The 14,119-nt window shown below is 39.1% G+C and overlaps 2 protein-coding genes and 2 pseudogenes across 6 annotated transcripts; 3 read left to right on the top strand and 1 right to left on the bottom strand.

Moving 5' to 3' along the window:
• Window positions 1-2,015: 2,015 nt before the first annotated feature.
• LOC122094072 (rust resistance kinase Lr10-like) lies at window positions 2,016-5,361 on the bottom strand. Of its 5 annotated transcripts, XM_042664747.1 has the most exons (6): window positions 5,198-5,361; window positions 4,971-5,041; window positions 4,783-4,848; window positions 3,619-4,437; window positions 3,445-3,471; window positions 2,016-3,333 (listed from the first exon to the last, which is right to left on the bottom strand). In XM_042664747.1, exons 4-6 carry the CDS (start codon window positions 4,409-4,411, stop codon window positions 2,210-2,212), a joined length of 1,944 nt encoding a protein of 647 aa, XP_042520681.1. In that variant the 5' UTR covers window positions 4,412-4,437; window positions 4,783-4,848; window positions 4,971-5,041; window positions 5,198-5,361; the 3' UTR covers window positions 2,016-2,209. The 5 variants fall into 5 exon arrangements, with proteins under 5 accessions (XP_042520681.1, XP_042520666.1, XP_042520657.1 ...); XM_042664732.1 differs by having other exon boundaries at window positions 3,619-4,848; XM_042664723.1 differs by lacking the exon at window positions 4,783-4,848 and having other exon boundaries at window positions 3,619-4,335; window positions 4,971-5,361.
• LOC122094095 (LEAF RUST 10 DISEASE-RESISTANCE LOCUS RECEPTOR-LIKE PROTEIN KINASE-like 2.7) lies at window positions 5,224-7,752 on the top strand. The gene is made up of 4 exons (XM_042664757.1): window positions 5,224-6,063; window positions 6,156-6,185; window positions 6,282-6,311; window positions 6,403-7,752. The coding sequence occupies exons 1-4, from the start codon at window positions 5,358-5,360 to the stop codon at window positions 7,560-7,562; spliced, it is 1,926 nt and encodes a 641-aa protein (XP_042520691.1). The 5' UTR covers window positions 5,224-5,357; the 3' UTR covers window positions 7,563-7,752.
• A 1,319-nt stretch (window positions 7,753-9,071) lies between these two features.
• Window positions 9,072-9,766, top strand: LOC122057896 (annotated as a pseudogene).
• A 2,139-nt stretch (window positions 9,767-11,905) lies between these two features.
• LOC122057889 lies at window positions 11,906-14,113 on the top strand (annotated as a pseudogene).
• Window positions 14,114-14,119: the final 6 nt, after the last annotated feature.

Below are 14,119 nucleotides of genomic sequence, written 5' to 3'. Positions count from 1 at the left end.
TTTCCTTTGTGAGTAAATACAAATGATTCTTTAGCCAAAAAAAAGGGTATGCTCTTCATGTAATGTGCGGTTCCCAAAAAATGTGAAATCAAGTTTATTTGAGCTTTAAGATTTTTGTGTTTGGCCCTTTTATGGAACATATCAGAGCTTGTGATCTTTGGAGAAATTCAAGTCATGACTTGGCTAGAATTTTTTAAATTGAGAATCTGACTAAGTTGAACTGCAGACCGAAACCAGTTATCTGTGAAGCTTGATATCATGGTTCGTGGTCAATAGGCCTTGGGTTTCAAATTTTCATTTTATATGTAAGAAAAAAAAAAAATTGAAAGGTGCCAACCGAACATGGTGGTAAGGGCGTCAATTTCTAACCCAAACTGATCTGATTCAAATGGAATGAAACCAAATCCTTATTGGTTTGGTGTTTTATGTAACTGGTAAAAATCAACATTGAACGATGAAGAAGATTTTTCCTTTAATTATAGAGAATCTTAATCATAAATATGGGGCCTATTAAGGATGATGATAAGTCAAAGTCCCCCTATCAAGATCAGGTCAGATTGAATGGACTATTCAAAGAAGTAGACAACACTAGAGATATACGGAGAGAGGCAATTGTATAGTATAAAAATCCTCTACTGCACTGCATTGATGCAGTGATGATCTGGATGGCTGAGACTTGAGAGCAACTTGGGGTGTGTGTCCAGGTGCTCCTAGCCACCCGATGTTCTTTTTTTTTTTTTGTTATTTTACATCCTAAGGAACTGCTTAAGGAGACTTTACTCACACACACTAGAGGGGAGGAGGTAAGGATGTGAATTTGTAATTGAAACGGTTTACCGAAACCGAATCGACCCGTTTACATCGAAATCGTAAAACCGTTTAGTAAATAGTGCAGTTATGGTTTCAAGTTTTAGGCCAATTAGCTAAATGGGTAGGGACGGTTTTAACCGCGGAACCCGTTGGTTTCAAACAGAATTGAAACCGTTTAAACCGTTTAAACCGATCCGATTGATCAGTATAACAATTAAATAAAAAAGGGGCAGTAATCCGTATAACAATTAATAATTAAATTAAGTGTCCATCCTGCTTTGGTATGATTTATTACAATTCAGTTCAAGTTTAAACTTTAGATCATGAACTTGTAATCCATATATGTTACTATGTTATTATGTTATCATAGATGGGGTGTTTTGGCTGGACCACCTGTCATTTTAATATTTTATGCTGTAGAAGGCTGGATTTGGATGTTGTATGATATTAGTTCTAAATGTTTGAGAATGACCATGCAAAGAAATAACACTCGATTATCAAATTAAGACATACCATCGTTAATATAGAATCTCTTATTTGTGGTTGTCAATTATTTTTTGATAAGCTTATGATCTTTAGTTTAGAGATGGTTGCAAGTTATAACAACCCAATTGTGAACCGTTTTACAAACCGTATGAAATAAACCGAAACCAAAACCGTTTAAAACCATGAAACCGACACCATTTAGAAACCGTGAAAATCGAAATCGTTTACTAAACGGTCACGGTTTCAGAAAGTGGAACCGTTTAGTAAATAGTGTGGTTATGATTTTAGTCAAATAAATGTGAACCGAACCGATCCACACCGTTTAAACCGAAACCGAACCGATTAACACCCTTAGGAAGAGGGGGGATGATATGATAGGAAAGGGGGGGGGGATTGCATGTGACAGGAGTTGATCCCTATACCACAAACCTGGCAAGCAGAGGCTGCAACCAGTGCGCTATGCACTGGATTCACCCAGCCATCTGATGCTCACTACACCGGTGTAGTGAGCCACGGCCTCTATTGCACAGTAGAGGAGTCCCTTCCATGACTGAAGAGGATGTGGACTCAATTGTATACGGCAGAGGAGAAAAATATGGAATACGTCTCAATTGTATACGGCAGTGAAGCATAGAAAGATCTCTGACAACAAACTCCTTGGTGCTATATTTGGTTAATTAGAATCATGGTCACCATTGTATGCCACTGGGCTATCCTTATGGATTTTCAATTTCTTTATAACCGGCAGACTATACAATTTGTAGCAAAATTGCAATCCCACTTTTGATAGAAACAAACGTAAATCCCACCCATTAGCTAGAATACCAGAAAGTGGTTGTGCATGCTTTTCCTTATTGATCATTATAAGCTACACTTGAACCTGAAGCTTATCATACTCTTATTATCTTTACAACTATTCAGTGATTACTGCTAAATTTGGGCCTTGTGATTCCTCCAAGATTGTTGCCTCAGCCTCTCCTGGAGCTGTTGACACAAAGGGGTTGGGTGGCATTTCCAAGTTACCAGTTTCTCCTTCTAACATCCGAAGCACCGTTTTCATTGAGGGGCGACCTGTTGGGTACCACTGTATGCACCAAGTAGCAACAATGGCCAATCTCCTTGCAATTTCAGCATCGTCTTCTGCAACTATCCTCAAACCCAGCTCTTCCCCTTGATGTAGGCGATTATAAATCCATTCAGGGAAGTATGCTTGGCTGGAGTGCTCCACTGAGGCATCTATATTCTTCCTTCCTCCCACCATTTCAAGCAACAGCATCCCAAAACTGTAAACATCTGATTTATGGGAAACATTACCAAAGTTCCAGGAGAAGACTTCTGGGGCAATATAACCCATTGTTCCCCTAGCAGCTGTCATTGGTACATTACTTTGACCTTTGGCACATAACTTTGCCAGCCCAAAATCAGAAATTTTGGGATTAAAATTTCTGTCCAGTAGAATATTGTGAGGCTTGATATCGAAGTGGAGGATACTCTGCTCACAACCTTGATGAAGGTATTCAATTCCTCTGGCTATACCTATTGCAATATCCTGAAGCTTCTCCCAGTTTTGCAAAGGGTGGTTAGCATCTTCTGAGAATATGAGTTTTGCTAGTGATTCATTGGGCATGAATTCATAAATCAATGCTCTCTTGTATCCATCTGCGCAGTACCCAAGAAGACGAACCACATTGACATGGTGAATCCTACCGATGGTACCCACTTCATTGATAAAATCATCTCCATCACTAGCTAGTTCTTTGAGGATCTTTACAGCAACAAGAATTCCATTTGAGAGCTTTCCTTTGAACACACTGCCATAGCCTCCTTGTCCTAGTTTGCATTTAAATTGTTTAGTCATCTTCTTAATCTCAGAATAAGAGTATCTGGTGGGCTTGAGAGACTTGTATTCCTCCAGGAATTTCTCAACCTTGAGTTGATCTTCTCTTGCTTTCTCATTTGCCAATTTCCGCGACTTATATATCTTAATAGAAACAACTAGTGTTGCTGCTATTAGAACCAACATGGCTATGCTTACTCCTGCACATAAACAAACAATGCTAAATTCACTGAACACAGACTTTCTATATCGCGTATGACATGAAATGCGTATGGCTGTTTGCACCTACACAAGAGGGTAGAGAGATTCACCTATGGCAACATCTTTTTTCAATCCACCTGCTCAAAAAGAAAATTCTGATAATCAGCATCTTTTGGCTTCAAGAGGATTAAAAACAACAAAACCACTCTTAGTAAAAGTGACAACAAAGATTATGATGATCATCATATCATTAATAACAGAAGAACAAGAAGTCATGATTTCACCTCTGGAACCTGACCGTGCGAAGCCAAAATCGTTAGGGGACCAAGGTGGAGGAGCTTTGAAACATCCCAGCTCCTGAGTGGTTTTGTTCTTGAATCTGCAATTCTCTCCTACTTTGCTGCAGTTACATCCAGGTACTTCCCATTTCAAACTCAAACCCGTGGAATAATCTTTGAGGTAGTTGGGATAATCGAAGCTGCTTGGTACATCAGTGCATCCATAATTATCGTCATATGGCACAATTGGAACTGCAACAGTTGCCATGATGGTGCAAGACTTTGGGGACGATGCCAGGTCAGAAGACAATCCCATGAAGCCAACTGTATGTGACTTGTAACTTAAACAGGGCACTTGGTAGAACCCGTAGTTATCCGAGGTAATGTCAGTTGGGCAGTCAAAGAACTTGTAATTCCTCGTGTTACAGAAGTAATGGAATGGAGAAGAAGATGTGGATGATAAGCTATTACTACCATCAAACCCAAGGATGAATTCTGCAAGGCAATTTTCCTGAACTTTTATGCTCTGTTTTGAATATGAGATGTCCAAAACAGACAACTCTCCAACAGATGGAAGTTGTAGGATGGTGTCCCTATCCTTGCAAGTCAGCTCAAACCCTGGGTATCCACAGTACTCAGGCTGTTGGTCCTTTAATCTGAATGGGAATTCGATAATAGGTCCATGCTCTTGACACTTCCAAGGCTTGCAGTCATCCTCTTTCCCTAAAGATTGTGGTAGAAGATGAAGAAAACAAAGGAAGAGGAAAAGGAAGCGGATGATCATCATCAATTCTCTCATTTTTTTTTCTTGTATTTTATTTGAACCTGAGGAACAAATTACATCATAAATCCATGGCTAAATACCCTGAAACCCATCTGAAATTTCAAACGTAGAAACCCAAATTACCCCTCTATTCTCTGGTAAATGAAGAACTGAACCCACCTAATGAAATTATGAAAGGAGATTCTTTTACCTCCTATCTCCAGAAAATAAAGAATCTCCATTCTAAGGAATATCACAACACAGAGTGAAAAAGGAAACCACAAGAAGCTAAAAAATGGAGGATTGTGTAGGTTTTCCAACAGATTTCTTGAGTATCCAGGGGATCACTCTTTCTTCCCCCACTAATTATAATATAAAATCAGTGGAGAGTGGAGACTTTGACGTACCTCTCTTCCTTGAAAGAGGGCTCTCAGGTGTCGATGTTTAGCTCCACGTAAAGGGTCTTTGGAGATCTGGAGGTGAAGGAAGAAATGGAGATAGTTGCAGGAAAATGATAACTGGAGATGCTGTTATGTTGGGGGGATAGTGTTTATTTGACTAAATGCATATGAGAGTCCATTGAAAATTTACTTACCCGTTGCAGAGTAGAAACTGTACGAACCGCGAACGCGTTTTGAAAACCGCCATGAGAGAAGGCAGAAAGTACTGTCGAAAATTGAAAATTTCATTGAAAATTTCTTAATTCCATAATCCTTACTGTGACAGAAACCGAATCAAAATTTAATTGAGTGGAAAGAGAAAAATGAGACATCACATCAACTGAGCTCTGAATCTTATCATCACCGACGCTTTGGTCCTTACCATACAAAAAGCTAGCAGTTAAAGTCCTCGATTCACACACGCCCAACTACTCATCCATGGCAATAGCTTGTTTTCCCTTTGTAGTTTGTAGTTAATACTTAATACCACTCCAGAACAGAGGAGCGAAAGCAAGAACTCACTTTGGCGAATTCTCTCAAACATGACTTGGGCACCCTTTGTTTCTTCTTTTACTGCTTTGGTTTTCTTCTTCATCAACTTTCAATCAGCCCATGTCACCGCCCAGGGAGAAGTGTGCAACTCTTCTCCCTCTTGTGGTGATATTCTCAACATCCAATACCCATTTCACTTGAAAAATGATCCCAACAGCAACTGTACCAAATTCCTTGATTTCGAACTCGATTGCGAAAACAATCGAACTGTCTTGAATCTGAAATACTGGACAGCAACTCTGTTTTATAATAGCTATACATTCCAAGGAGACTTCACAAGAAAATACTTTGTGGATGAAATCTTATACTCCAAGAAGCTTATCCGAATTGTCGATCCTGGTTTACAGACAGGGAATTGCTCTTCTCTGCCTAGCTATCCTTCCTTCTCTGGTTATTCATTCTACACTACGGAATCAAATGAGAATGGCATCACATTTGTGGATTGTTCCTCACCAGTCAAGAATGACACAAATTACATATCTACCTCACCTTGTCTCAATGGAGGCTCCTCAATGCCATATTCATATGTCCTTCTTGGGAAGACTCTCCTTGACCTCAACCCAAACTGCACCGTTGTATCTAGCTCTCCCACTCCATCAAAGACAATTCTGAACTACACATACCCAGAAATTCACCAGGCTTTGCTGTCTGGTTTTTACATTACTTGGCTAGGGAATCCTCATGTTGATGATGAAGGTCCGCATCCATTATGAATTTGAACTTTTGAATATTCTATACCCATGTTCAAGTATTTCAGGCTTTCTGATGCTACTCTTTTTATCTTACAGGTTTCTTAAAACTCCTTGCAGAGATACCTGGTAAGAGCTTAAGAAATCCTTTCTCCATGTTTTCCTTGTCATTTTTATGGTTCATTTAAAGTTGTTCCTGAAATTGTTGATTTTGTTCTGTTACAGTCGTATTTTACCAAGTGATGGTGATGATAGGTAAGATCATCAGAAGATATGGTATCCCTTGTGCTTTTTTAGCATTAAGATTGTTCAATGAAATGCCAATGCTTTTTAATGTTTGCTGCAGTGTTTATCCTGATAGGAAGGGCATCACTTGGGATATTGTGGCTATTACCCTATTTGATCTACAAATTACACAGGAAACATCTGTCAATGGATGGCAGAATTGAAGAGTTCTTAACTAACTATAGGAATCACACGCCAATGAGGTATTCATATTGGGAAATTCAGAGGATGACCAAACGTTTCAAAGAAAAATTAGGACAAGGAGGGTTTGGCTCTGTATATAAAGGAGTGCTTCCCAATGGCAATCCAGTCGCAATAAAGATGTTGAGCAAGACTAAAGGGAATGGGCAAGACTTCATCAATGAAGTTTCCACTATTGGAATGATTCATCACATTAACATTATGCGACTAATTGGATTCTGCGCAGAGGGATCAAAGAGGGCTCTTCTATATGAATTCATGCCTAACGGCTCTCTGGATAAGTATATATTTGCTCAAGATTCTAACATCAACAATCTAAGCTGGGACAAGTCATATGAAATTTCCGTAGGTATTGCTCGTGGGATTGAATATCTACATCGAGGTTGTGATATGCGGATTTTACATTTTGATATCAAGCCCCACAACATTCTTCTTGATGAGAACTTTACTCCAAAAGTTTCAGACTTTGGGCTTGCAAAATTATATCCAACCGATGATAGTATTGTATCTGTAACTGCTGTACGAGGAACAATAGGGTATGTGGCTCCTGAACTATTTTACAGAAAACTAGGAGGAGTTTCATACAAATCTGATGTTTATAGTTTTGGAATGTTATTAATGGAAATTGCTGGTAAAAGGAAAAACCTCAACCCACATGTCGATAATTCAAGCCAAATTTTCTTCCCAACATGGATATATGATCAGTTGGATGGAGATGAAGACTTGGATTTGGGGACTGAAACAGAGGATGAAAAGGATATAGTGAAGAAACTGATTATAGTTGCACTATGGTGCATACAAATGAGGCCTAACGATCGTCCTTCAATGAGCAAAGTTATAGAAATGCTAGAGGGCAGTGTACAAGTTCTGCAAAGGCCACCCAAGCCCTGCTTAACATCTCCACCTCGGGATCTTGATGAAGCTCATGAATCTATTTCAGGTTCTGCCACACAGTCAGCAATTGCTTTGGAATCAACATCCACCACCACAGACTCCATTATCTCAATTGTGAATGTTTAACTCTTAATTGCATGACAATCTTTTTTATTTTTTTCTTCTTCCTCTTCTTTTTCCCAGTTTCTTTATTTTGTTTCCCTCTTCCTCAATCATATATGTATTGTATTTTAGTAGTTATCTACTTGTACGTTCAATTGTTAAATTTTTGGTTTAACATTTTGAAAAATGACTAAAAATTAGGGGCTTTATTTTTGCACATTGGTAGTGCTTCTGAGCTAAAATATGGAATGTATAATTTGTGGAACTCTTATAGGCCAGCTTCTTTTATTGGTTATTCAGTGTAAATCCTATTGAGCTCTCAAAAGCCTGGAAAGAGGGGTGTTTCCCAAATTATAGAGGAGACTTTAGATTAGCCACATGTGCAGTTCTTTTGCCAATATAAGTGCCTTGGTCCATCTTTGTGATCCATTTTTGCTCTCAGAATTGTAGCCTTGAATTTTTTTAAACTTAGATAACAATGTTTGAGAAAGAAAAACAGTTTCTTTTTCCCGATATGGGACAGGACTAAAGGGCTGAAACCATGAACACTATGTATTTTGATTATTTTTCTACTGCAACAACCCTCCTTTGGATGGGGAGGGGAAGGGGTAATTAGAGCTTCTAAGGAAACTCTCTAGTAAAAGTTTAGGTTTCTCCATCTGTACAAAAAGGTGAAGGTATGACCTTGACATTTCAAGTGTTCATTTTGTATTGTCTTAAAAACATTACAATCCATCAGTACAAAAAACTAGCACTTGATGAACTTTGACCCTTGGAATTACTACAAACAAATGCTTCGCTGAAACACCGCTACATCTTCTTACTTTCATCTTCTTCATCAACTAGAGCAATCTTCATCTTTTCTTTCCATAGAATTCTGGGTGCAGACATTTTCAACTCCTAACTGCTGCATTCTTTCTCCACCGGCCCACTCGCTGTGATCTCCACACCATACTACTCAAGTTCACCATCTCGGATGGGATGGGTTTGCAGGAGAGGACGAACAGAGGACAGGGTGGATCGGGACGAACAGACGAACAGAGGACGAACTGTCTTGGATCTGCGATTCAGGAAATACAATAGCAATTACTTGTCGTATCAAGACTACACAATAAAATACTTGGTAGTTGACATCTTATACTCCGAGAAGCTAATCTGAATTGTCGATCCTGGTTTACAGAGAGGGAATTGCTCTTCTCTGCCTCTCTTTCCTTCCTTCTCTGAACTTTATCTGGGCAATTTCTACAAGTGAGGGTCATCAGTTGCGAATGGGATCACATTCGTGGGTTGTTCGTCACAGAAGTCAAAAATGACACAGATTACATATCTACCTCTCCTTGCCTCAATGGAACCTCCTCACTGCCATTTTTGTATGTCTTTGTTGGGATGCCAGTCTCTGCCCTCCGCCCAAACTATTAGACCTTTTCATCTACAAATTACACAGGAAACATCTGTTAATGGATGGCAGAATTGAAGAGTTCTTAACTAACTACATGAATCCCAATGGCCATCCGGTTGCAGTAAAGTTACTGAACTGCAACTATTAGAAGGATTCACCACATTAATATTTTGCAACTAATTGGATTCTGTGCAGCAGGATCAAAGAGGGATCTTCTATATGAATTCATGCCTAATGGATCTATGGATAAATATATATATTTGCTCAAGATTCTAAAACCAACACTCTCATTAAGGTGGGACAAGTTGTATGAGATTGCCATAGGAATTGCTCGTGGAATTGAATAGCTACATCGAAGTTGCGATATGCGGATTTTATGTCATGTTATTAAGCCTCACAACATTCTTCTTGATGAGAACTTTACTCCAACTGATGATAGTATTGTATCTGTAACTGCTGTATGAGGAACAGTAGGGTATATGGCTCCTGAACTATTCTACAGAAAATTCGGAGGAGTTTCATATCATATAAGCCTGATGTTTATAGTTGTGGAATGTTATTGATGGAAATTGCTGGAAGAAGGAAAAACCTCAACCCACATGTCGATAATTCAAGCCAAATTTACTTCCCAACATGGATCTATGATCGGTTGGATGAAGATGATGACTTGGATTTGGGGATTGAAAGAGAGGATGGAAAGGATATAGTGAAGAAACTGATTATAGTTGCACCATGGTGCATACAAAATGAGGCCTCACGATCGTCCTTCAATGAGCAAAGTTATAGAAATGCTAGAGGGCATTGTAGAACTTCTGCAAATGCCACCTAAGCCCTACTTAACATCTCCACTTCGGGATCTTGATGAAGCTCATCAAGCTACCTCATATAATGCGACACATTCAGCAATTGCTTGTGAATCAACTTCCTCCTCCATGGACTCCTTTATCTCAATTAATTGTGAATGTATGGAAAGCCAATTTGTCACTGAGGCCAGCTTCTTTAGGTTTCAGCCATGTGGAGGGTTGGTGGCAGATCAGCCCATCTAAATTATCAAGGAGCCTTTGGTTAGATTGGCCACTTGGTGATCCATTTTTTCTCTCCGAATTGAAGCCTTTGAATGTTCTTAAACTTAAATAGTAGTACTTGACAAAAAAAAAAAAAAAAAAAAACAGTTGCTTTTGCCCTGTGGGACAAAACTAATGGGCTGAAACTTCCCACAAGGATGCAATAAGGTAATCTAGATTCCTTTGTTAAGTAACCTCTCTAGGATGAGACTGTAGAGGTTTAAGAGAGCAAAGTAGAATGTCCACTAGAGACAGAACCCCTTGGATCAGAGATAAACATTTCGTATTTTACTACTTCTCTATTTTTCTTTTCTTTTCTCTCTTTTTTTTTTTTTTTTGGCCTCATGGGTAGTGTTTTTGAGCTAACTAGGCCAGATTTGGTATGATTTCTATTTCAATTTCAGATTGATTTCATGAAATAGCTAACAAATAGATTTTTGATCAATTTGTATGTTTTGGGATTGTTTTAGTTGCATCAATTGGAATATTTTTAAAATAAAAAAAAAATCATGTGGTAATTTAATTTATGAGAATAGACTCTCTGAATCTGTTTGGGAGAGGGTGGTGGTGGGGGTGGCGACAGAGGTGAGGGCCAAGAAGGTGATGGTAGACGACTGGTAGTGGTGGCGGCGGGATGGTGGTGAGGGAGATTGTGGTGGTGTGGCCATTAGGAGTATAAGGGTGGTATTTTTATTTTTAACATTAAACTATTACTTTGCCCATGAAATTAACCTTGTGTTCATTAAAAAGCAAAAGCGAAATGAAACTTCTTTTCATTGAAATAAGGTGCAAAAATCAAATTAAACAATTTCCGAAATAGAAATTGCCTCATGAAATTGTAATAGAAATCATAATAAATCATGCCTAAAATATGAAATGCCTAATTTGCTTTTTTGGAGCTCCCAGCTCAATGCCTTGTGGATGAGCCAGCATGGTGGTTTTTTTTATTTTATGAGTGGATGCTTGATATCATGCAGCACTTCATTAGTGCCCACTCTCATCTTTCTTTTTGTTTTTAATTGTATTACAAACACCACAATTCAAATGTGCAAAAAATTGAAGGTATAACTTTGACTTAAAAGGTGGATCCAGTGCATAGGGCACTGGTTGCAACCTCTGCTTGAAGCATAGGCACCAAGAGTGTGGATGGTTTAAGGATCGACTCCTATCATATGTGTCCCTCAACCCTACTTTTTTTCCCTCTAATGTGTGTGAGTAAAGTCCGTCGCGGCAATTCAAAGACATTGACTTAAAAGTGTTCATTTTGATAGTATGAACTAAACACTCCCTACTCTAGAAGGCAGATACATCAAAAACCCATCTCTTAAATTCTTTATATTGAAGCATTTAGTTGTACTTGTGACTAAGATTCAAACTGTTTTTTTTATTAACCAAGGTGTCCGGACCAGCTTATGTGCACTTCAACTAATCCTCGGGGATCGCAGATGCACAGATGAAAAATCGAACCTACACCCGGCTCCACAAGCTGAAGCTACCACCACTAGGCTATCCTAGTATTCGTACTAAGATTCAAACTTGAATCTATTAATTTATCAGTTTTAGTTTTTCCATTTGAGTCACAAAGAGATGTAATTTGTTACTCAGGTTCAAAATAAATACAAGTTGAGATGAGAAAATTGATGATAATGATCCGCTTCCTTTTCCTCTTACTTTGGTCTCTTCATCTTCTCCAACAATTTGCAAGGCAAGAGGATGATTACAAGCCTTCAAAGTGTTCTGGGGATGGACCTATTATCAAATTCCCATTCCGAATAAAGGACCAACAGCCTGAGCACTGTGGATTCCCAGGGTTTGAGCTGACTTGAAGAGATGGAGACACCATCCTACAACTTCCATCTGTTGGAGAGTTGTCTGTTTACGACATCTCGTATTCAAAACAGAGCATGTCCATTAAGAGACAATGCCATGAAGAATTCATCCTTGGGTTTGATGCTAGTAATACCTCGTCATCCACATCTTCCTCTCCATTCCATTACTACTGTAACACAACTAGTTACATGTTCTTTGACTTCCCAACTGATGTTACCTTCAATACCTACCACATTTACGAAGCGCCCTGTTTAAGCAATGGATCACATACAGTTGTCTTCACGGAATCGTCTTCTGATCTGGTATGGTTGCCGGAGTCTTGCAGTGTCATGGCAACTGTTGCAGCTCCAATTGTGACATATGACTCTGAATGCATTAGTAGGGGCAAGTACTATGATGGCTGCATCGAGAGTTTGATAAGTTTGAAATGGGAAGTGCCTGGATGTAACTGCAGCAAGGAAGGAGAGAGATGCAGATTCAAGAACAAAACCACTCAGGAGCTGGGATGTTTCTATGTGAACGAAGATCCTTCCCTTAATTATTATGACCACACAAGGTCAGGTTCCAAAGGTGAAATCACAGACTTCTTGTTCTTCTGTTATTATTAAGATCATCATCTACCAAGGTGTGATTTTGTTGTTTCTAATCCTTTCAATGTCAAACGATTCTGATTACCAAGTTCACTTTTTTGTGCAGTTGAATTGGAAAATTTGTTGCCATAGGTGAATATCTCTACCTTCTTGTGCAGTTGCATGTCATGCACGATACAGAAATTTAGCAATTTTTGTCTATGTGCAGGTGTAAGCATAGCCCTGCTGGTTCTCATAGCAGTAACAGTTGTCTCCATTAAGGTTTACAAGTCACGGAAATTGGCTAATGAGAAAGCCAGAGAAGATCAACTCAAGGTCGAGAAATTCCTGGAGAATTACGAGTCTCTCAAGCCCACCAGATACTCTTATTCTGAGATTAAGAAGATCACTAAACAATTTCAATGCAAATTAGGACAAGGAGGCTATGGCAGGGAGCTCTCAGATGGAATTCTTCTTGCTGTAAAGATCCCCAAAGAACTAGCTGATGATGGAGGTGATTTTATCAATGAAGTGGGCACCATCGGTAGGATTCACCATGTTAATGTGGTTCGTCTTCTTGGTTACTGTGCAGAAGGATTCAAGAGGGCATTGATCTATGAATTCATGCCTAATGAATCACTAGAGAAATTCATATTCTCAGAACATGCTAACGCTCTGCGACACTGGGAGAAGCTTCAGGACATTGCAATAGGTATAGCAAGAGGAATTGAATACCTTCATCAAGGTTGTGAGCAGAGTATCCTCCATTTAGATATAAAAGCCTCACAATATTCTACTAGACAAAAATTTGAATCCCAAAATTTCTGATTTTGGGCTGGCAAAGTTATGTGCCAAAGGTCAAAGCAATGTATCCATGACAGCTGCTAGAGGAACAATGGGTTATATAGCACCAGAAATCTTCTCCTGGAACTTTGCCAATGTTTCCTATAAATCAGAAGTATACAGTTTTGGGATGTTGTTACTTGAAATGGTGGGAGGAAGGAAGAATATAGATGCAACTGTGGAGCACTCCAGCCAAGCATACTTTCCTGAATGGATTTATAATCGCCTACATCAAGGAGAAGAGTTGGCTTTGAGGATAGTTGCAGAAGAAGATGCTGAAATTGTAAGGAGGTTGACCATTGTTGCAACTTGGTGCATACAGTGGTACCATCTGGTCGCCCTTCAATGAAAACTGTGCTTCGGATGTTAGAAGGAGAAATTGGTAACTTGGAAATGCCGCCTAACCCCTCTGCTTCAACAGCTCCAGGAGAGGCAGAAGTCTTGGACGGAAAAAAAGGCCAAATTTAGCAGTCATCACCGAGTAGTGGTAAAGAATTGAGTATATTAAGCTTAAGGTTCAAAACATGACTTCCCTAAAAATTCACATCTGATTGGTCATGTACAAAGCCCAAAGGCCTCTTCCCTATTCCTTCTTGTGGTCCCTCTTGTTGAAGAATCTGACGTCCTATCCTTGGGATGGAGAAACCCTTTGAGCCATCATCTTCTTCCTTGATTATAGTGGCATTCCTGTAAATATAGTATAGTTTCAGAAGCTATAATGACATATTATGGTCCCTGTTAAAACGCCTTCCAACGTCGGTCCTGATCTTTTTGTACTTCAAAATTGATTCAGGAATAGATTTACTAAACATTGTCTCTCATTCTATAGGAACAGAATCAAGAAATATTTTCAACACAGAGTTTTCTTTTCTATTT

The sequence above is a fragment of the Macadamia integrifolia genome, chromosome 2, assembly GCF_013358625.1.
Source record: "Macadamia integrifolia cultivar HAES 741 chromosome 2, SCU_Mint_v3, whole genome shotgun sequence".
NCBI lineage: Eukaryota > Viridiplantae > Streptophyta > Magnoliopsida > Proteales > Proteaceae > Macadamia > Macadamia integrifolia.
Note: the sequence above shows the minus strand (reverse complement) of the source record. Positions and strands in the feature narration are given on the sequence as shown.